This window comes from Pseudophryne corroboree, chromosome 1 (genome assembly GCF_028390025.1).
Source record: "Pseudophryne corroboree isolate aPseCor3 chromosome 1, aPseCor3.hap2, whole genome shotgun sequence".
NCBI lineage: Eukaryota > Metazoa > Chordata > Amphibia > Anura > Myobatrachidae > Pseudophryne > Pseudophryne corroboree.
Window position 1 is genome coordinate 437,587,393 of NC_086444.1, and position 24,070 is coordinate 437,611,462.

At 40.9% G+C, this 24,070-nt stretch overlaps 1 protein-coding gene across 1 annotated transcript in view; it reads left to right on the top strand.

The window, feature by feature from the left end:
- Positions 1–12,449: 12,449 nt before the first annotated feature.
- The window catches only part of RPGRIP1 (RPGR interacting protein 1), a 58,039-nt gene continuing 46,418 nt past the window's right edge, over positions 12,450–24,070 (top strand). Inside the window, exons 1-10 of the mRNA XM_063946493.1 lie at positions 12,450–12,491; positions 12,864–12,954; positions 13,077–13,136; positions 13,975–14,107; positions 19,006–19,298; positions 19,444–19,525; positions 19,598–19,738; positions 20,939–21,044; positions 21,961–21,984; positions 22,432–22,578. Coding sequence (XP_063802563.1) covers positions 12,450–12,491; positions 12,864–12,954; positions 13,077–13,136; positions 13,975–14,107; positions 19,006–19,298; positions 19,444–19,525; positions 19,598–19,738; positions 20,939–21,044; positions 21,961–21,984; positions 22,432–22,578 — 1,119 coding nt within the window. The remainder of the gene's footprint in view (positions 12,492–12,863; positions 12,955–13,076; positions 13,137–13,974; positions 14,108–19,005; positions 19,299–19,443; positions 19,526–19,597; positions 19,739–20,938; positions 21,045–21,960; positions 21,985–22,431; positions 22,579–24,070) is intronic.

Sequence of the window (24,070 nt, forward strand, 5' to 3'; positions counted from 1 at the left end):
AAGTACCAGCCAATCAGCTCCTAGCTGCCATTTTTCAAACACAGCCTGTGACATGGCAGGTAGGACCTCATTGGCTAGCACTTTTTCTTTCTCCATTTTATCACTCTCCAAGCGATGATGCATCTAGACTCAGTATCGGACTAGCCCACCCAGGTGTCAGGTAAATCCCCTGTCGGCTCCATTGCCTGAGAGTTCTGCCCCTTCAGGTAAAGCAGAGCTAGCACCACCCCCTCACACAGCACCACAGTGGCCCTACTCCTTCCCGTAACACTCCCCTCCACCCCCCCACCCCCCCCCCACCCCCCCCCACCCCCCCCCACCCCCCACACACCCTCCCACACTACCACCACCACCTTTCCCACAAGCCCCTTACCAAAGACCTATATGGCTCAGGAAGATTTGACCATATTGGAAATCAAATTCACTGTCAGCTTCAGTTGGCAGACTAGGAAATATAAACCATTCAGCAAAGTAGGAGTGGAGAGGCGTTGGTTTCTAGTAAAAGCAACACACATCCTAATCTCATTTTATATACAATTATTTCTTTCCTCTACTAACGCCATCCTTGACCCATTCCAATCCAGCTTTCTGTATCTTTACTGTATCAAGTTCAACTTCACTCATGTAATTAATAGCATCCTCAAAGCCAAATTTAGAGACCACTCCTTGACCTCACAGAATCATTAGACACTATTGACCACTTATTGCTCCTGCATATCCTCTGTTCCTTCAGGCTCCATGACTCAGGCCTCTTCTGAATCATCTCCTTCTTGCCAACAGCTCCTTCTAAGCCTCTCCCCCTTCTACCTCTTCTCTACTTCCCCTTCCCATCGGTGTCCCTCGAGTCTCTTTTCTTGGCTTTCTTCTCCTCTTCCTAACAGCACTCATTAGTTCCTTTGGTCTCTAACACCACATCTCTGCTGACAATTCCCACATTTATCTCTCTCCATCTGATCTCTCCCCTCCGATTCTCTCCTGTGTCACTGCCTGTCTATCATCTATCTGCTCCTAGATGTCACAATGCTTTATGGAAATCAATATTTCCAAAACCTGGACTATTTTATAGCAGCAATATAGTAACTATTTTATCCTTTAACCTGGGCTAAAATAATTAATTATTACTAAAATTCTGGCCTTACTTCCTACACTAACTTTACAATTGTAATAAACTGGACTGAATTAACAAATTGATTATAACATTGCTGTTAACATTACAGCATTTGGGGGGGAAAAAGTGTAAAATTATCACTATGTAATGGATAGGATCTGCAGATTTTTGTTAAGGTTCTACACAGTGACCAGGTTGTTGTGTGCTTGTCGGGGGCAGGTCGTGCCTTGTGCAGTAATCAGCATGGCCAAATATGTGCCGCATGGCCAGATGTATGAGGAAAACCGTGTGTATCACTGATTGTGTGTACTCAGCGTCCCTCAGTTCTACAGCAATGTTTGAGGCATGCACCTGCAGAACCTCAACTCCCAGCATGGTGCATTATGTATAATCATGGAAATTCTTAGCAGGTCAGACCTAGGCAACAATTGTAGCTGAAATATAATGGAAGGACATTTTAGAGTTTGTAGAGACCTCTCCAAGTAGTGCAAAGTAAGTGTGCACTATACCATACCTCCCAACATGACCCTCTCCAGGAGGGACAGAATGCTCTGCTCCTGGACTTCCCTCTTAATTTGTGATTGCCATCACCTGTGCTGAAATACCTTTCTTATCCATTAACCTGTTCAACACAGGTGCCAGCAATCATGAGTTAAGAGAAAAGTCCAGAAGCAGAGCATTGTGTCCCTCCTGGAGAGGGTCATGTTGGGAGGTATGACTATACAGTGTGTTGGGCGGTCTAGATATGAGCACTAGTGCCAAACCTAAGATAGAAGTGCATCCTGTGGACTCTGCAAATGGTCACCAAAAGTTCACAGTTAACCTATTTCAAGCAGTGCAATGCAGTACAGTATATCACTACATAATCTGAAATTCACAAAATATCAGAAGTGGTATTAGATCATGTACTATAGTGCCTAAAATGTGTTTAATATTCTTAGAATGTAATTGTCCTTGCCCACACAAAACAGCCCTTTGTAAACTGGTGATTTTGCTGCTCCACAATGGAGCTATAACAAACCTGTACAACAGTGCCACCTATTGGTAGCAAACACGTACAGTGTCTTTATAAAGAGAATGAAAGAAAACCCGAAGGATCATTTTAAAGCAAAAGGTAAAACACATTTCCAAACAGCTAATGTGATACCCGCTAAATGGTGTAAGGGTTTTTTTTTTTTTTTTTAAATGCTCTTAAACCTTACCAGGCCTAGATGGATCATTCTTCCTTTTCCAGGTCCTTTTGATTCTCTTGAAGTTACAGAGAGGTAAGGAGGTCTGTTTTGGTTGCAAAGAAAGAACTATTGCTAACTATTGCTTTAAATTTAGCCAATACTTTAAAGCTTTAAAGTTATTAAACCAGTTTGTATGGTCCCATTAATAGTCAATATCTAATGTCTGTTCACGCTGGAGCACATATTATTGGCTAACAATTAGAGATGTGCACCTGGACATTTTTCAGGTTTTGTTTATTGTTTTTTTTGTGTGTGTGTTTTGGTTTTGGATTGGTGTTGCCAAAACCACCATGTGTGTTTTGGTTAAAAAAAATAAAAAATAAAAAAAAAAAATATATATATATATATATATATATAGAGACACAAAAGGCGGCACTCAGAGTCTTGAAAACAATATCAAACGTGTATTAAGTGCGATCGCACTTAATACACGTTTGATATTGTTTTCAAGACTCTGAGTGCCGCCTTTTGTGTCTCTGTTCGTGTCCTGGGGTGACCCCCCAAGGGAAGGCACCTGAGCAAGTCGGTCCTGCGGGATTTCTGGAGTGCCGGAGTACATTGGTTGTTTTAAATATATATATATTACAACAGAACCCCAATATCATCATAAAACAAGCAGACAAAGGGGGAGGCATTGTCATCCTGGATAGGGATGCCTATGAACAAGAAGCATACCGCCTCTTGAACGATACATCTTCTTATAAGAAGCTTACCAAGGATCCTACGAGTACCTTCATCGAGGAATTAAGACCAATCCTACTACACTATTTCCATAATAACACTCTGGATAAGAATGAATTTCAATTCTTATTGATGACAACTCCAGTGATACCTACATTCTACTATCTACCCAAGATACATAAATCATTAACCAAACCACCAGGAAGACCAATAATCTCAGGTATCGATTCTCTTACCAGTCACATCTCTGAATATATAGACATTTTTTTACAAAAATACGTCATATCATTACCTGCTTTTTTGAAAGACACTAGCAGTGTAATTAATATCGTGTCTAATATTGAATGGAAAGAATCATATGTTTGGATTACTATCGATGTACAAAGTTTGTACACTTGCATCAAACATGATAAAGGCATAGAATCATGTAGAAGGTTTATGGATAGAGACCCCGATATTTCAACTCTCCATAAAAATGCAATATGTGACCTGATGAACTTTACACTCAGCCATAACTACTTCATCTTCCAGAAAACGTTTTTTCTACAAATTTGCGGAACCGCAATGGGGACTACATTTGCGCCCAGTTTTGCTAACCTGCTGATGGGATCATGGGAGGAAGACCACATCTACAACAACAATGAATTCCTCAAAAATCTTATAGTCTATAAAAGATATATAGACGACATACTAATCATTTGGGAAGGAGGCATTGACCTGTTTAAGGAATTTCTTGGTAAATTGGAATGTAATAATTACAACTTGAAATTTACACATGAAGCTAACGGTGAAAAAATTAACTATCTTGACCTAACATTGTCAAATAATGGACCACAGATCGTTACCAGTAACCACATTAAAAATGTCGACACCAACAGCTACCTCCATTTTAAAAGCTGCCACGCGAAAAATTGGAAAACCAATATACCCTATTCACAATTTTATCGCATAAAATGAAATTGTAGCAACAAACAAGACTGTGATAAACAGCTAGCTACATATGCTGACAGATTTAAAGAGAGAAAATATCCCGAAGCTGTGATTGAAAAAGCACTGTTAAAAACAGCTACCACATCACGACAAGAACTTTTCACTAAAAAGAGTCAAGTGAAAGATCGTAACTTCACTCCATTCATCACCACGTTTAGCAATCAAGAACAAAAAATTAAACAATCAGTCAGAAAACACTGGGACATTCTTCTGCTTGATCCAATTCTCAAAGAAATTCTTCCCTCAAAACCAGACATAGTATTTCGTAAAACTAACAACCTGAAGGACATTTTGGCTCCCAGCCACTTGCCAATTAAATCATCAAACCCCAGAAATACCATTGGAAGATGTAATGGATGTTACAAATGCGGCAACTGCAACATATGCAAATTTCTCCATCCAAACAGAAAAAAGTTCTTTAACCACAACAACACAAAGGAGTATACAATAAAAGACTTTCTGAATTGCAACTCCACTATGATTATATATCTACTAGAATGCACCTGTGGTTTGAAGTATGTGGGCAAAACAAAGCGGATCCTTAAGCTACGAATACAGGAACACATCAGAAATATTAAAAATAAAGTCGATAACCATACAGTATCCAGACACTTCACAGAAAAACATAGATCAAACCCTGAAGAAATCAACTTTAAAGCTATTGAATGCGTTAAACTTAATGACAGAGGTGGAGATATATTGAATAAACTCTCCAAAAGGGAGATGTTTTGGATTTATGAACTTCAAACATTGTCGCCACAAGGACTTAACAAAGCTTTCGAAATTGCTCCATTCCTTTAATGCTGCTTATTACTTTTTCAATATACCTGTTCATTCCTTTAGTTTCACAATCATCCTGAGGGAACATAGTCACTTTATCACTCTTTTATTAAGAATAAAAATTGAATATATATATATATATATATATATTTTTTAATAATTTAATTATTTTTATATATTTATATTTTTCTCTTTGATGATTAACTGCTATTATCATCTGGACTAATACTATTGTCCTCTTCTTTCCCCTCCTCCCCCCTTCCCCCCCCCCCCCCCTTCTCTTCATTTTTTCAGTCGTAATTTCACAAATCATGAACCACCACAAGGATAACTGAAAAATCAAACCAAAGCTGGTTTTAAATATCCTCCTTTTAATAGATGATGATAAATCTTTTTACAGCTAAAATGCTTCACCGCACTTGTAAATTACATCACAATTACCACAATCATCTTAATTCTTACTCTGCACTTTTTTTTTTTTTTTTTTTTTTTTTTTTCCCTTAAGCAATCTCCTGTTTTCCCACTTCCAAAATGGTGGGGCGTCACTACTATATAAAATTAGCGATGCATTCCACTCGTTTCTAACTCATAGATTCACTAATGTTTTTAAACTGTCAGTATTCACCTTCTTTTTCTTTTTCTATTAATAAACATTATTAGCATAATTCGCGCTGGTGATTTTTAAACACTGGTGGGGATTTTTCCGGACACTTCCGCACACAAGATGGTGGTGCGTTCCACCCATCTTCTCTAGCGGCGGAAGTGACGCATCAAAGATGGCGATGCGTTCCACGGCACATCTAGACGGCGGTGCGTTCCAAATTGCGTTCCACCGCCGCCGGATCTCTTGGACAGAATCTGCCACGTATTCTTTTCACTCTGCACACGAATTGGCACTTATTGCACACATATCTACCTTCTGCTTCATAAATATAGCATACAAATATGTAGCAATACTTCTTTTTGTCTCATACTCTGTGACCACTGTACGCATCACAACAGGAAGTGATGTCAGAGACTAACCATGTGCTACTTCCACTTGAATGGTATAAAATGGGAGCATTATGGATACACTGGTCATATCCCCTTGAAGAAGTCCAGGCTCTTGAACGGACGAAACGCGTTGGGACTATGCTGCTGATGCTGAAATTCCTCTTATGGACAGATAAGCGTTTGAACTTTTAAAACACCTGTACGCATGCATTTTGGCTTTTTTATGTATCGGGACAGTCTGCTGCTGAGTCCCTTTTAGATGGACAGATAAGCCTCATTATATCTTTTATCTTGTACGTTTTTAGTGTAGCCATCTGTATGTCTTGTATATTAAACTGTTGTCTTTTTACGTTTAAAATGTCTGGGCTATCAAATCTATAGAATTGGGAATAAGCATATTCCCTAAACTGATTGCTCTATATTGATATATGACATTTACTCGGTTGAAACAGTACACACTATGTTTTGTTATATTCTTTTTTACATGTGAATCCCAAAATGATCAACCACGGTTGGAAATTTGTGTAAAACCAGATAAGTAACATTGGTTTTAATTATACCCACCTCACTCTGTTCTTTCCCTTGAAAAGTTGTTACATCACTCCTAAGCGCTTATATTTCCCATTTCCTATATATATATATATATATATATATATATATATATATATATATATATATATAATAAAAACAGCTAAAATCACAGAATTTGGAGGTGTTTTTGTTCCTATGGTATTAACCTCAATAACATTCATTTCCACTCATTTCCAGTCTATTTTGAACACCTCACAATATTGTTTTTATCCAATAGGTTACACCGAGGTAGCTGGATGACTAAGCTAAGAGACAAAAGTGGGTGGCACAAACACCTGGCACATCTAGGAGTCGCACTGCAGTGACAGACAGGATGGCAGTTTTAGAAACTAGGCCCAAAAAAATGCTCCAAAGAGCACATAATGCAAAGAAATAAGGTGCAAGGTGGAATTGTCCTTGGGCCCTCCCACCCACCCTTATGTTGCATATATTTACCAGGACATGCACAGTTTAACAAACCAATCATTTCAGCGACAGGGACCATCACTTGTGGCTGAAATTACTGGTTTGTATGGGCCCCCACAAACAATTTTTTAGATGGACTTCCTCCATTAAGTAATTACTCTGAGGATGTACAGTGTTCCATCACACGTTGGAATGTTGCTCGTGTGTACACAATATGAATGGTATGTGATTAAATTTGTATATCCTACTGGGGTGATGAATGTAGTCTTTTCTTTATCAGCCATCTGAATTTGCCAGTAATCACTGGCCAAAGAGCTGAAAATAAGTTTACAGATTTGGGAGCGGGGAGGGACTCCTCAGTTCTGGGCAAGGGATAAGCGTCTTTGTGGGTGATGTTATTTGGTTTTGTATAGACCACACAGAAATGCAATTGACCATCTTTTTTCAGACAAGTACCATCAGAGCAGCCAAGGACTATGAATCTCCTGCAGTGGTGCAAGTAGAAATTCTTTCTTAGTTGTACTGATAGTAAAAATGGGCATGGGCATGTGTCATGAGGGGGCGTGGCCATATGAAACTAGGGGAGTAGCTACATGACAATAGGGGCATGGCCACATTATGCCACACACCATAATGCCCCTTACACATTATGCCAAACACTGTAATGCCCATTACACATTATGCCACACCGTAATGCTTATTACACATTATGCCACACACCGTAATGCTTATTACACATTATGCCACATACCGTAATGCCCATTACACATTATTCCAGACACCGTAACACCCATTACACATTATGCCACACCGTAATGCTCATTGCACATTATGGCACATACTGTAATGCCTGTTACACATTATGCCACAAACAGTTATGCCACTGACACCATTTTACAAAAATGCCCCTTATAAATTATGCCCCAGCCATATTTCTTAATGGTACCCACCATATTTCTTAATGGTACTCCGTACCACCCTACTTTCAGCACTGCTCTCCTGAATAATTCCAGTGGCTTTCATATTCTCTAACATCTGTCGAACAAGCTGATATAGAGCAGGCGTTAATGGCTGATGTCTTTGTTTTATTGGTGGTGTTATGATGCAATGTTGTATTTCTGTGACAATTCCAAGATCAGTGGAACTTTGGCTGAAAGCCTCTGGGTTCTTCTTCACTGCTTGAAGACCCCCTGTTTCTGCATCCAAACTCTGAACTTTCTTCCACCAATTGGCTTCTTATCCACTACCTAGACTATCTCTCACAGTCATATTCCTTTGGTCAGCTGCAAACCTGGGGTTCAGAACATCTTGAAAGGTGGTCCAAATTAATTTGGCTATTTGCTGATTTTGGTACAGCTTATCCATATGTTTATGAGTACTCAGTATCTCTGGAACTCTTCTGTTTTCAACAGTAACCAAGTTACTAGCTACTACTGCATAATTTCTAGCAGAAATCAAGCATCGCTCAATTAAGGCATCAGAACTTTGTCCATGTGGTACACAGCGAGCTTTCCCCAAAGGATGACTTTGATATTGGGCTGCAATTTGACTGGTTTACTGTCAGGCAGCCACACTTTTACAACTTCATCTGTACTATCTGCAAATCTTTGATAGCCTTGGAGAACTTTGATGGTGTTCTGTGAAACGTTGCTAGAGGTGAAAACACTTTGGAAAACTCACTCTTGAAAGTGGAGACCAACTCTCCTCCGTGCAATTCTGCAAGATATTTATTCCAATTATTACAGGGGCTACCGTTTCATCACAAGCGCCTGTAACGAGATGTTCTTGTCGTGGAACAAAAATCTTCCAATTTTGACTTTAGCTTCCCAGTAACCAGGACAGGAGATTTCAAGACCATTACTGTCTATTATGTGAAGAGAAGTAGGTGGCAGTCATAACAGTTGTCCTTCTTCCCAGTTTTGCTCTAAAGTGGAAAGTTGAATAGTAGTGATTTGTGACCCTGTGTCCAACTATCGTCTCAAGGCCATTGATGGAAATTGGGATAGTTGAGCAATTTCCAACTTAACGGGGCCACCATTCTTCAGGATTAGGATCTAATCTGCCTGCTCCCCCTAAGTTTAAATTCTCAGTTTGTCCACAATTTCTCTCTACATGTCCTGCTCTGACATCAGCAAATAAGTTGGTATTGAGAATCAAATTGATTCATCAGTTGTCTTGCAATAATTGAAGGTTCTTCTTCTCTCTGCTCTCCACCAGTTGTTTAATCCTGTTGTCTGCACATTTGGGTTATGCATTTCCGCCATCCCTACAGTCAACTCTTCCATCTGGCTTTTAATAGTCTGTTAAGGGGTTCATGATAGGGGTTTGAATACTCTGTACTGCTGGGTCCTTTACCTTCAGATTTTTCTCCTTATTTAAGGCAATTGGTCCTAGGAAAATACTGAATTTCTTGGAATCCTGGCATTTTAGGAAAGCCAATATCTCAGACTATGTTGGACCCTATCCCCTTGATAACCACTTCCTTGAAGTCCAAGAATGGGTGATATGGCAATTGCATCTTCAACGTCCTCAGTTGTGTCCTTATTCCTTCTCCATTGGATCCTTCAATGAGTTGGGATACCAAAGCATCATCTACATTCCTTCTCTCATTGTCGTCCACCACTTGAAAGGCCTGTAAAGCTTCCTACAGACTTAAGACATAGTTCCGGAGGGTTTCTCCTGGTTGCTGTTTATGGGTGTTAAATTTCATTTTTATTCCAGAGGTGGTCTGTGTTTCAAATGTGGTTGCCAGTCACTCAAGGACCTTGTCTACCTTCTGTTCTCTTCCAGAGGCCACAGAGTAAATTCTCTAAGGGCTGACCCCTTAAGTAGTTAAGGCTATATTCACCTTTATTAAACACAAATAAAAAATGTATAAACCTAATAAAGTAAATAGGATAAATTACAAAGGGATGAAAAATCATTACTCAACGTACACTCATCACCATAACAGGGCGGTAGAGGTCCCTGTGCTGGCCCCACTACCTGAGCGCATGATGTCATCATGTCACATAAATGGGGAGGGCCACCAGCACGGGGGAACTGCAGCACCACATAGATCATTTTGAGGATGCTTCAGGGATTCACAATGCCATCTATGCAGCCATTTGTGGGAACACTGCCACAGCAATAGTGGCTGCAGGGTGCCATTCCAGGCATCCTGTTAGCCACAAGCAAGGGCTGTGGGGCAGTGATGGTAATGCCCGCAGAGCCCTGAGCTCTGTGTGGCAGCACCGCTTGCACACTCCTAGTTATGGCTCTGGGTACACTAATAAACAGCCTCTGGAGGCTTTCTTAATAACCTAAATATTATACTACAGCAGAGATTCTCAACAGCGGCCCTCAAGGCACCTCAACGGTCCAGGTTTTAAGTTTATCCATGCTTGACCACAGGTAACAATTAGCACCTCAGTTAATTTGATTTAACCATCTGTGCTAAGCCATAGATATACCTCAAACCTGGACCATAGTGTTCCTTGAGGACCACGTTTGAGAACCTCTGTACTACAGTACTATTGAACTTTCTGTCTTGTGAGTATATTTTTCATCTATTTCCTGGTTTAGCTGTGATAAGGGCATAATGGTCTAATGTTAGTATCTGGAAACTGTTTCATATTGTGCCTATTTCATCCCAGATGCCTTTCAAGAATGCGCTCGCCACGCTATTTTATTCTCCCTCCAGGGGAGTCGTGGACCCCCACGAGGGAGAATAAGTGTCGGTATGCCGGCTGTCGGGATCCCGGCGCCGGTATACTGTGCGTCGGGATCCCGTTAGTCGGCATACTGAAGACCACCCGCCCAGCTTCAGTCTCAGACAGCATAGGGTTGTCACTGCCAGAGGTCCGATGGTGCTGAAGATGTACGTCTGATGTTCCCAATGTTTGCACTTATATACGGCGGCTGAGTTATTAGCATATTTTCACAAGGCCTCTGTGAGCAAAATTGCAGCTATACAAGCCACAGTGTGCAGCTCTGACTCATCCCACAGTGCACTTTGCTACATCCTGACATTATTTATGCATAATGTCCAGCATGTTCTAAACATTGGGTTCACTACGGTATGCCGGCGGTTGGGCTCCCGGCGACCAGCATACCGGCGCAGGATGCCCGACCGCCGGCTTACCGACAGTGTGGCGAGCGCAAATGAGCCCCTTGCGGGCTAGCTGCGCTCACCATGCTACAGGCACGGTGGCGCGCTACGCGCGCCACGCTATTTTATTCTCCCTCCAGGGGGGTCGTGGACCCCCATGAGGGAGAATAAGTGTCGGTATGCCGGCTGTCGGGATCCCGGCGCCGGTATACTGTGCGCCGGGATCCCGTCAGTCAGCATACTGAAGACCATCCCTAAACATCATATGTACCCTCCTATCTCCAGTATATAGTTCTCCATGATTCATCCTACTAACCTCCAATATGGCGTGCCCCACTACATAGACTCCCTGTCTAGAATACTGCTCTCTGTGATATACAGCTCCACAATATAAAATACATCAGTGTCCAGCTCAACAGACTTTAATTATACAGTGTCCAGCTCACCAATAAGTACTGTAGTTACCCAGTAGCCAGTTCACCAATAGCTCCCCAGTGCCTACATATGTGCAGCCCATATTATCCGTCGTAATTATATGCACATCGTACCATGGGGGTCATTCCGAGTTGTTCGCTCGCTAGCAGATTTTAGCAGCATTGCACACGCTAGGCCGCCGCCCTCTGGGAGTGTATCTTAGCTTAGCAGAATAGCGAACGAAAGATTAGCAGAATTGCGAATAGAAAATTCTTAGCAGTTTCTGAGTAGCTCCAGACCTACTCACAGATTGCGATCAGCTCAGGCCGTTTCGTTCCTGGTTTGACGTCACAAACACGCCCTGCGTTCGGCTAGCCACTCCCCCGTTTCTCCAGACACTCCCGCGTTTTTCCCTGACACGCCTGCATTTTTCCGCACACTCCCAGAAAACGGCCAGTTTCCGCCCAGTAACACCCACTTCCTGTCAATCACACTCCGATCACTTCAACGATGAAAATTCTTCGTTCGGACGTGAGTACATCTACTAAGTTTTGTGTTAAAATACTTAGCGCATGCGCACTGCGTACCATGCGCATGCGCATTTTAGCCTTAATCGCTCCGTTACGAAAATCGGCAACGAGCGATCAACTCGGAATGACCCCCCATGTTACCATCATGCGTCCAGAGTCTCAAATCATGCATCCAGAGCTGCCGGGGGAATTGAAGGGAAATCTTGCCTGGAATCGGATCGGGTGCTGGTCGTCGTAGTGTATGGCCAGCATTACTCATCTTCTTTTGCTGCATTTCAAGTTCTTGGTGATCAGGGCTATGTAGCTTCTACCATAGCATCCATTTGATACAGTGTGATTAGTATACAGTGCAGGAAGCTTCCTACCTGATTTTATGGTTATTCGGTGATGTAGTTTATCTTAATAAACAAGTAGCAGTGTATTATAATGGGATAATTCACTTTTAGATTGAACTTTTTCTATGTTAATACTATGTTGTTAATCATAATAATATAAATAATAATTATAATGTAATAAATACCACTTATTTAGATGCAGTCAACACATCCTACAGCTCTGTTCCATCAGGAAGATGTCAGAGAAGAATATTCTTGCTATTCTGTTACTAATAATGACGTGGCAACAAATGCTTAATCATGTTATTACTCTTCCATAAACGCTTTGTCGTATTCTCCTTTGTGAGGATTTGGCTCAACTAAGAGTCTGACTAACATCCTCAGTGGATTGGCCACTACATCCCCCACCAGGAGCAGATGGGGCTAAGATTATCCAGACTTTAATCCAGAAGTGTCAGAGTGATAAAGGAGACAGTGCAGGGAGAGCTACAGGAGGGAATTCACCCAGTGCATTGTAGATAAGCATAAAAGGGAAAATACTGTAGATGGCATAAGGTGGAGGCCAGGAGGGGCTGATAAGGCAAGAAGGTTTATTCATTGAATAATATATTATAGTATAGATCAACAATACACAGAAAGCTGATCAGCACTTCTTTATGCTGTACAGTAGCACATTGGCATACATAGTATTGGCTCTATCTTACTACCTGTAAGAAGGTGAATATGTCACTTCTGGATGAAACCTCTTCAGATCTTCCAGTGAAGGACACAGATTGTAGACCGGCAGTTATAACAGCTATACAAGGTAATGAATGCCTCCTCTATCTTCATTATGTATATGCCTTTTTTAATACTACCAATTGCATTTTTGAACTTCATTTACCTTGTAATCACAGTACAATTAAGCTACTGATGTTTGGTTTACAGATGTAATAAAGAGATCCCATTCTCAGAGGTATCTGAATCAAAAGTCTCACAGAATAAAAGGTACAATATATCATAGCTGTCACTGTTTTACAGTATCCTGGCTTTTAATATTGATACTGTATTTGGCGCCAAAGTAGTTTGGTTGTTGGATGCAGCAAAAAGGAAGTCTGGTGTAAAAGGTGAGCTAATTCATACATCTTAACATTTCAAATGTAAAGAAAAAAAAATCCACAAACCACCCAAATGTAACCCAGCTATTTGGTAGGACCAATGATCAGGACTATTGAGGTAAAAATGTAAATATTCTTTAGTTATTAGTTACTGTATGTGGATGGCAATTAGCTCACTGATGTCGGTCATCATATCGCAAACCTACAGTTTCTATAGTCCCATTCTAGTTAATATTTGTTTATCAGGGGGCTATTCATGATTCTTTTTGTGTTAATGCCCCAAAAATTAGCATTCCTCATTGCTGCATAGCACGGTGCCTTGTAATATAAATCAGATGCTATTTATAATGGTGCACATGCCAGGTCAAAAACTCCAATAAGAGATGGTCCAAGCATAAGGAGAATAGTAGACTGGTAACTAATACTGTCATTTTACTTCCAGATCAGCACATGTGCAAATGTATGAGTTATTGTAGCCCATAGATGGTGTTAGCTAACAGGGTATTACCTGGTGAGGCCAAGCACTGAAAAGCTAAGTCTCACTCCAAATTCCTTTTAGATTTTGTCAAAGTCACATTTGCTCCACTGAATTTGGATGGAAGGCACTGGGGTTCAGGCTACCCCCTTAAATATCTCTAAACAATCCACCCATTGACAGTTACTTGATTATGCTAGATGTATAAACCGTTCTAATTAATTATACCTATATGTCACTCTTTCTAATCTAGAGAAAGACCTGAAGACTAGATACAGAGTGTCTTTAATATCCCGCAATGAGCTAGAGGACAATTACTTGCGCCTCCATGAAGAGAATCTTCTACTCAAGGACTACGTCAGAAAGCAAGAGGACAAAATTAAGAGGTATTATGCTGTAGTCCACTCTTCAAAATAAAACATTGCTAAGTATTTGCTGTGCTTCTCACGGTATGTCAGGCTTTACTACTTATAGATGTTGTACTCTGCCAGCAAATATAGAAAATCAGTACCACTTTCCAAAGTCGTCTTATTTCAGTTATGTTCTTGCTTTGGGGGGAAAGGCAGCCATTTAAATTGCGTGTACTTTGTTCCACTTGATAGATAAAAATTAATATAAACAAATGTTTAGTAGACATGCATTAAAATTGGTAGGAAAAAATCTGAATCTATATATAATCCCTATAACTGGTGGTATCAATGCATTGTATAGCATATAACCTCGGGATATATTATATAAACTGAGTAAGTTTAATAATAAATTCCATATAAATAACAATAAAGATTTTATTATTTTTCAGTGCACAATAAACTTAAAATATACTAATTAAAAAAGGCTGCTAGCCAATTGGATAAAAATAGTTAATCTACTTCTATTAGAGTTGCTCCCATACGAGTACTCTGTAGTACTCGCTACTGATCAAAACAAGGAAAATAAGATATACAGTATCACAAGGGAGCGCTACTTTTAGTTAATAATCAAAGACAATTTATTAATATATTATACTAAAAACAATGCAATTGATAAACAATGTATTACACCATATGCTACCACTGCTCACTATTCAGTCCATAGTTCCACCAATATTGGTTATAGTCCACAGATAACTGTAATGGAGCTCCAATGCCGGATATTTAAGCACAGTATAAGTGCTATTTTGTAACTTTAAAGAGGCTGCTTAGTGCAGAGATATTAGATTGCTGTATAAGCGTGGTGGCCGTATAGCTGATGATGAAATTGTAGCAGCTCACACAATGCTTTGTGAGCCTGCAGACCCAGCGCTCTCAAAGACACCCTCCCCACCGCCAGCCAACCTCTCACGACTGTCGCTCAAATCCACAAACATTGTATTGTGTCTACTTCTTATTCAGGCCCTTTATCTTTAATAGCGTGATAATAATTATCTGTATAAATGGAATACATGTGAATTATACTAATAGTATACTATCTGTTACTAGAGACTGTATACTAATAAATCCTAATATACCAATATCTGAGATTTGTATTAGAATTCTCTAGGGAATGAGGGTATTCTAAAGGCAAAAAATCTTTTTCATGAAAAGTTTACTATTTTAATAGATACACATGTATCCTTTGCATTGCGTATGGGTTGCAGGCGGCCGGGATCCCAACAGTCAGCATACCGATGCCGGGATCATGGCCGCTAGAACGCCGGCAGGGGGGTGAGCTCAATGAAGCCCTTTGCGGGCTTACTATGCTTGCCATGCTGCAGGGTCATGGACACCCACAAGTAGGAATAGCCCCTGTTAGCCGGGGATTCCGGATGATGGCATTGTCAGTGTTCAGGATTCCGGTGTCGGTATCCATTCCTGACCACCGGCGTCCCGACTGCCAGGTAACTACATACCTTTCCTTCATCCTAGTGACCTATCCTATTATAGTAAGTGTATCTATTTTGCAACAATGCAATGGTTCCTTACTTAAATATACATTGAGGCTCATTCAGATGTGGTTGGAGTTGCCAGCAGTGATAGCGCTGTATAATGATGCAGCTGGAGGCTTCTATTACAAGTAGACACCTCCAGCTGCAGTAGGAATCCGAGCTGCATCCTAGGATGCAGCATCAGAACTTTCTCCTACCATCGGGCAGCCTATGGCACTGCGCAATCCGCCCGACACAGAGGCCAGGAAATGTCCATCCTACAATGGAGATCCTTGACCTTTTCCCACCCCCTAAATGGTGCCACTATCTCCCCACCCCCCAAATGGCAGCACCCTGTCAATCACTAACAATCTGCTGCCTCCCTGCTTCTGGCGTCGCAGGACCCGTTCATGCATGCACAAAATGAGTCCTGCGCAAGTGCAAAGTACTGTAAATCATGAAATCACAGGCACAACCGCACCTGAATGACCCTCATTGATATTCAGATAGAGAAGAAATACAAGGACAGTGTACTGCAGGTTTATGCACCTGTCTCAATACTTTTTCACGTTCTTATCCATGGGGGGGGGGGGTAAGTAATTTTTTCAAGTATTTCGCTAATAAACTCTTCATAGTTCAACCTACTATACTGTAAGTTGTCTTATACATATAATATATAATAATTTCAACCTGGGAAGTCAATACAATTAGGTGTTTGTGAAAGAGTTTTTTAATGAATTTGCATTATATGTACAAATGACCTAATTAGAAATGCCAATTTGCGGTAGTCGCAGCGTGTTTGTGCGAATTTTACACAATATGCAACTTGGAAGAAGTGCATGTAAAAGTGAGGAACCTATCCTGGACCTCAAAAAAGTGACAGCTGAGATAGCAGGAGGACCATGTAAAAGGCTGATAGTTACATAAAATTATGTAAAAGGATGGAATAAACACTTTTATGCATCAAGTTCGAAAACCCCTCTTCCATATAACACCTCCACGTTCCTGTCCCACATCATTTAACCCATTAAAATGCTTTTTAGAGAACTTCGCCAGAAAACTGACATGTCTATATTGGCCTAATTATTATATAGAGAGAGTGTGTGTGTGTGTGTGTGTGTGTGTGTGTGTGTGTGTGTGTGTGTGTGTGTGTGTGTGTGTGTGTATATATATATATAAAACAACTGTACCGAAGTTTCTGCACTGTATTCTGACATTCACAACATTATTACCTTACAAGAAATAAATCCCTACCTTTTCACCTGCTCAGGGGGTGTGCACAAAAAAAATGCAACTTTCATCTTAAAAATGAATGAGAGTTTGGAATTGGATGGCAAATATAATTCACACTGCGAGTTAGCTCTGAGAACAGCTCGCAGGACGCAACTAGCACTTAATTGGATTGACCCCGAGATTTTGGTTGCCCTATACTGCAGCCCAATTATTTATTTCTAAAACATTGTTTAGTTTATATAATATATCCTTAGATTATATGATACAGATTGATACCACTATATACTGTATTGGGATGATATGGGGAAGTAGATACTGACCTTTTCCTATAGTATATATTTTAATGCATATATAGAAAGCATTTGTTTTTAATATTTTTGTTTAACAACTGAATTAGAGGGCATCCTATTTACGTGACCCTCTTTGTCTCTTTTCTTTCCTTTGAATGTATGATTGACTAAGGTAACACCACCACTTTATATCCCATTAGATTATAACTACAGTACCTACTAACACTAAATTTGGGGAACTATGGGTCTGATTCAGAGATGTACGTTAATGCGTTGGTAACATACTGTATGTCTCCTATGGTTTGAGATCTGTGCATGTGGCGATTTCCTCTTGTGGCGTCACTCACAGTACCTTGGACACTGCAGCCTGATTGACAGGTTGTTGGTGTTCTGGGGAGAAAACTGTTACTGCACTTTTTTGTTGGAGTGTTGAGGCTAGTAACTATCTTCCCATGCAGACTTACTGGCCTTGGCAGTGGAGATGAGCTGGCCATCCTGTGTAGACTTAGGCTCACTCAGATGGCTGATGCTGCGTCCAATGGTTGCGACGTTGATCCGATTCTTTATCTTCAGATGCAGGCATCAGATCTAAGTGCTGGCAGTGGGTGTTTTTTTAACACTAAATGCAGACATTAGAAGGTCACATTATGCCTTCACCTTTGAATCAGGCCCTACAGTATATGTTTGTGCCATAATTCTTTTCATAGAGCATCACATTATAAATGCTTATCAGCGGTGCAAGTAGAAATTATTTCTTAGTGGTACTCATAGCAAAAATGGGTGTTGTCACGTGTGATGAGGGGGTGTGGTCACACAAAACTAGGGGAGTGGCTACATGACAATAGGGGCATGGCAACATTATGCCAAACACCATAATGCCCTTACACAATATGCCACACAAGTAATGCTTATTACACATTATACCACAAACCGAAATGCCCATTCCACATTATGCCAGACACCGTAACACCTATTACACATTATGCCACACACCGTAATGCCCCTTATACATTATGCCAAACACAGTAATGCCCATTACACATTATACCACAAACTGTAATGCTTATTACACATTATGCCACACACCGTAATGCCCATTACACATTATGCAAGACACTGTAACGCCCTTCACATATTATGCCACACACCGTAATGCCTATTATACTTTATGCCAGACACCGTAATGCCCCTTACATATTACACATTATGCCACACATCGTAATGCTTATTATACATTATGCCACACACCATAATGCCCTTTACACATTATGCTAGACACCATAATGTCCATTACACATTATGCCAGACACAGTAACACCCATTACATATTATGCCACACACCGTAATGCTTATTACACATTATGCCACACACCATAATGCCCAATACACTTTATGCCAGACACCGTAGAATCCATTACACATTATGCCTAATACCGTAATGCCCATTACACATTATGCCATGCACCGTAATACCTTACTTATTATACCACACACCGTAATGCCTATTACATATTATGCCACACACAGTTATACCACTAACACCATTTTATGTCCCACACACAAAAATACCCCTTATAAATTATGCCCCAGCGGTGGGCAGGTGCGTACCACCACCATATTTCTTAATGGTACTCCGTACCACCCCATACCACCCTACTTTCAGCACTGATGCTTATAACCATTCTGTGCTAAAGGTTCTGCATAAATGTAAGAAAAAACGGCTTGATAAATAGGCCACTTTATCTTCCCTTATGCAGGATTACCCTTCTTTGTTTTTCTTAGCTGAACTTTTACATACAGTAATAATATGTACAAATTTGCATAATTTAGTAAATTCATTAAATGTTGTTAAACGTGAAATCACCATTCTTTTTAACAGAATGGCTACTAAATTGCTACATTTAACTTTGGATCGTGGGCAGCAAGGTGAAAAGAGAACCCTGGGGACTAGAAAGGATGGGAGAGACCTGGAGGCTGAGGAAGCCATGGAGGATTTACAAGACCGGGTCAGGGACTTGGAACGCAGAAATGAAGCCTTAAGGCACCGAATGTCTACATACAAACAACGGCTGCAGCTGCTGGACGGTTGCAGACATTGCCCCTACAGTGCAATAATAGCACGAACAGACTCTGGTGTAAAAAAATCAGCACTGCCAGATAAATACAAGAAAGGCAAGTCTAGTATAAAATAGAGATTAACTATATCAGTGAAATTCTATATTAGATTTATACCTCCGCTGCTGATTAATCTCTAGGAATGTCAAATTGTAATTTTGGTTTAAAAACAACAGTTAATATACAGAGCTTTTAATTACAGGACTACGCGTGCAAGGGCCTGAGACTGGAACCCAACGAGTGGCAGGTGATTGTACTGACGCCAGAGCAGAGATTGATAGGCTGTAAGTATCATATCAAAATGTCCCATGAAAATGTTATTGACAAATGAGACAAACAAGACTCTTGCTCCCCAGGTTGCAGATGTTTGGAAGGCAAAGCAGCACTGTGGATGACCGATCTGTGACCTTGTTAAAGGACCTGGTTACTGTGAAGCCAAAAGATCTAGGGACAGAGATGCTTTCCTTACAGCACATGCAGCAAATTGAGGATCAGCGGTGAGCTTAATCTGATACAAACATCTTGAAATAGAGAGACTATACTCTATTCATAAAGATTTCACACACCGACATAATCTTTCCAGAGAGCTGACCACTCTTCTTGGTGAAAATTTATGTTTTTGCCGGGAAATTCAGGTATACTTAAGGCGGGCATACATTATGCAATTATCGGCATCATCCATAGATTATCAGCGGGTTGGCCTGATAATTGCATAGTGTATGGCCATGACTGATTTGCTTTTATCAGACGGTTGATCATGGAAAATCGTCCATCATACATGACTGATTTGGTCAGCCACATCTGGCAGTGTATGCACTGCCACAACTAACCACCTGACATTTCCCCAGTTCCTTCACAGGGGAGGAACAGAGAAATGTCTCCTCCCCAGGGAAGCAATGCAGATATCATGTGACCATCACTGTGAGATATCTGCTGTGTGTCAGATAAAATGTATGTCGGTCTGACAGACAATTTATCTGACAATGTATTACTCTCCAGTGATCCAAAGTGGTCAACTCGATTCCAACAATGTGCCAACCCCAGTGAATGAAAGTAATTGCGATCCTTAATTGCAATTACATATGCACAGTGTAGATGGATGCCATGGTTAGTGGCCTCGCTATAAATGATTGAAGAAGAGGTTGAAGATGAAGCAGAGGAGCAGCTCTGGCTAACAGAGGAATCATCTACACCTCTGACTGACCTGTGCCAGGCTGGCTGGCTGGCTACTCATTAAATGATGGAAGCCCGCAGAGGACACATCCTGCAGTCTCTGACCCCTACCCCAGTCAGCGGACCATTTCACTATCCACAGATGGCAATTTTTTTTTAGAGAAATGAAACTAAAAGCTGAGCTTTCCATTCTTCTCTGAATTGCCCATACTAATGTATGACATAGCAATATATACGCTAATTGGGGCATTACTGGACAAATGTGAGATTTCTCCATGGTAACCCCTTCTGTTAATGAAACAAAGCAGTGAAAGCCCTGTTATCACAGAAGGAGAGTAATAAAGGGCTTTTACCTGCTGTATCTACTGTATAGAGCCCTAAGTGTTTTAGATATGCTCTGGACTCTAACTAGACCATGACAATTATTATTTTTTATATACAGGACCTCATGATATGTTGACTGTAGGTAGAATACAGGTGCTTATACTGTTGTCAGAGAATGGTGAATAACTCTATTCTCTTAGGGCTACTATCCAGGAAAATGTGATGACTATCCGTTTGCAAAAAGAACTGAGGGAGAAGAACACAAGTCTCTGCGCTCTCAGGGAACAATTCCAGCAACTCAAAGAGGTTATTCCTTCCAGTGACTTAAGTATATTTTATCACTATATAATGAGAATATAATTAACAAGTGCAGTCATTAACCAAACAAATTTATAATTCTACTCCTTATATCTTATCTAGAACATTAGCACATTGACCTGTCGTCCACAATGTAACTACCCTCAGGTGCGCGGTATTCTCTAAACATACACAGTATATATGGTAGGAAGACAGTTGGCCACAAATCAGTTAGGTCAGGGGCACGCGGTTAGGGGTGACTGATATAGAGTTCCAAAGACTCCAGGACACACTGCTCTTTTATACAATGGGATTTTAACTACACAAGACCATTGTATCTCAGTGTAGTCAGATGCATACACATGTGCATGCCTAAAATTGGCATAAATATGCCCAAGCTTATGGGTGATCTGAGAAGAAATGATGTACACTTTGTGAACACAATTTAGGCATTCTAGGGCATAGGTCATATCTGAGCCATATCTGTTTGCATCAAGTGTCCTACAAACAAGTGTAACAATACTGAGTGTATATGCTCTGTATTGTGGTCTGGTCCCTTGTAAACTAAACATATGTCTCCAAGCTTACCAAGCTTCTCTTCTTTACTTTTTATGGCTTGCAAAGGCAGATGCTACAGGGTATATTTACTAAACTGTATGTTTTTAAAAGTGGAGATGTTTCCCACAGCAACCAATTACAATTTACTTAACATTTATCTAGCTGATTCAAGAAGATATTAGCTAGAATCTGGTTGAATGCTCTGGGCAACATCGCTGCTTCTAAAAAAAAACCGCACCTTAGTAAATATGCCCCTCTCTTCAGTGTGTCAGGCTGTAAATTTAAGTGTTATTATTTTTAATAATATTTTATATTTTTATAGCCATTACTGACATATTTTTTCCCTTTTGGCCTGTTTCATTTTCAGTCCTATGAGACAGAGCTGCAAGAGGTACGTGATGATCACATAATACATGTAATCTATAAAGTGTAACCATCAATATTATTATTATTATTATTATTATTGTATTATGTTGAATCTCTCTAACATGAGTGGCAGCCCTGGTATTGTGACTAAGCCTCACAGCCCTGAGCCCAGGATGACTGGTGTGTAATGGGGAACACTTGTTACTTTCTACATCATTGTTTTAATTTAATTTTTTATGTTGAATCATCATATTTATTATTTGCATATTTTTTTTTTTTTAAAGATGACTGCAATTGAATGGTTTGTATTCATTTACGATGTACGAGTGGAAGGCACTCATGCAAAGCTACTGCTGTGGCTACTGTACTTGGTGTGGAACTAGTGCTAGAGTCTGGATTTCTATAAGCACAATGGAAAAACATAAGTTCTGAGACCAAAGCTGGTATTAATTTGGCCTTTTCATCCTGATAGAAGCACAAGTCTCTGACACTGAGTCACAAAGCTGTGTTGGCCCAATTGGAGGATCTCAGCTCACAACTGAAAGAAGAAAGGGACAAAGTGGTGGAAATGGCGGTTGATCAGCAGAACACTGCTAACCTTCAGAGGTCTCTTCTTGAGGTAAGGCATCAGTCCAGCCTCCCAAATGAGAAGCATCAAGGACTACAGCTGACCTTTATTTCAATGATGTAATGATATGGTATATTTATTGTCATGAGGGTATTCTATAAAATGACAAGTAATTGTATAATTCCTATAACCGATGTATTAATAATATGCTTTGAAAACATTATTTGCATTGTGCATGTACGGTTGACATTTTGCAATAGTAAAAAAAAAAATGTTAAGGTGAAGGATAACGACATAGTTGAACACTTTCCAGGGAGACTCCTGAATTAGGGTCTGATAAGAGTAGATAATTCAACCTTATGGTGGGCTGTCAAGTATTGTGATGACAAAGATTGCATCATGAAGCCTCTGTACACTGGGGGTCATTCCGAGATGATCGGAGCTGTGCTAAATTTAGCACAGCTACGATCATTCACACTGACATGCAGGGGGACGCCCTGCACAGGGCTATCCCGCCCCGCATGTCAGTGCCCCCCCCCCATGCGCGCAGAAGTGCAAAGGCTTCGCATAGCAGCGATGCCTTTGCACTTTAAGAGCAGCTCCCGACCAATGCAGCTTTAGCGCGCTGGCCGGGAGCTACTCATTGCTCCCCGGCCCGCAGCGGCTGCATGTGACATCACGCAGCCGCTGCGGCCCGCCCCCCGTTCGGTCCGGCCACACCTGCATTGGCCGGACCACGCCCCCAAAACGGTGCCGCCATTCTGCCCTCGTCGCCCAGCGACCACTTCTGCCTGTCAATCAGGCAGAGGCGCCGGCGCATGCACAGTTCTGACCTGATCGCACCGCTGCGATAAACTGCAGCGTGCGATCGGGTCAGAATGACCCCCACTGAGTGGATGATGGTGTGATGATGCAATTAGTGCCATCTTACTGTACCCCGCACACTTGATGATGATCATCAAGTCATGCGCACTGTTTTACAGGCTCTCCTCCTGAAAGAATGCTATGTAGATGAGTATGTATAGCAGGGCATATCAGTGTAGCAGAAATACAGTCTCAGAAGCGCTTTGCCCCAATCGCTGTCTTCTGCATAGTCCAGGAATCTTACAACTCTTACATGCTGCCTAATGGTTGAAATAAAAATTTAAACATCAGTTTCTTTGCAACACAAAGGGTTAACTAATGTGCAACATAAAGCAACATTGTTACAACAATGTAAAAACTAACATGGATAGCCCATATTCAAAAAAGCAGATATGACAATGCTAAACTGGCCTCATACCACATCTCCCTGGGAATGTGACTGTTCCAAAGCTCAGGAACATCTTAATATACAGGCACATTGGGCAGCTGTCAAGGGCTCTACGATTCAAGGGGCCTTCGAGAAGATACTCCCCTGGGTGCTCCTTGGGAGGCAGGTAGACAATGCTGCCTGGGCTGCATTGTGAATATGCACAATATCAGCAGATAGACAGCATTCTCTACCTGCCTCCCAGCATGCAGCCAGATGATGAATAGCTGTCATCATGCTGATTGGTGGATG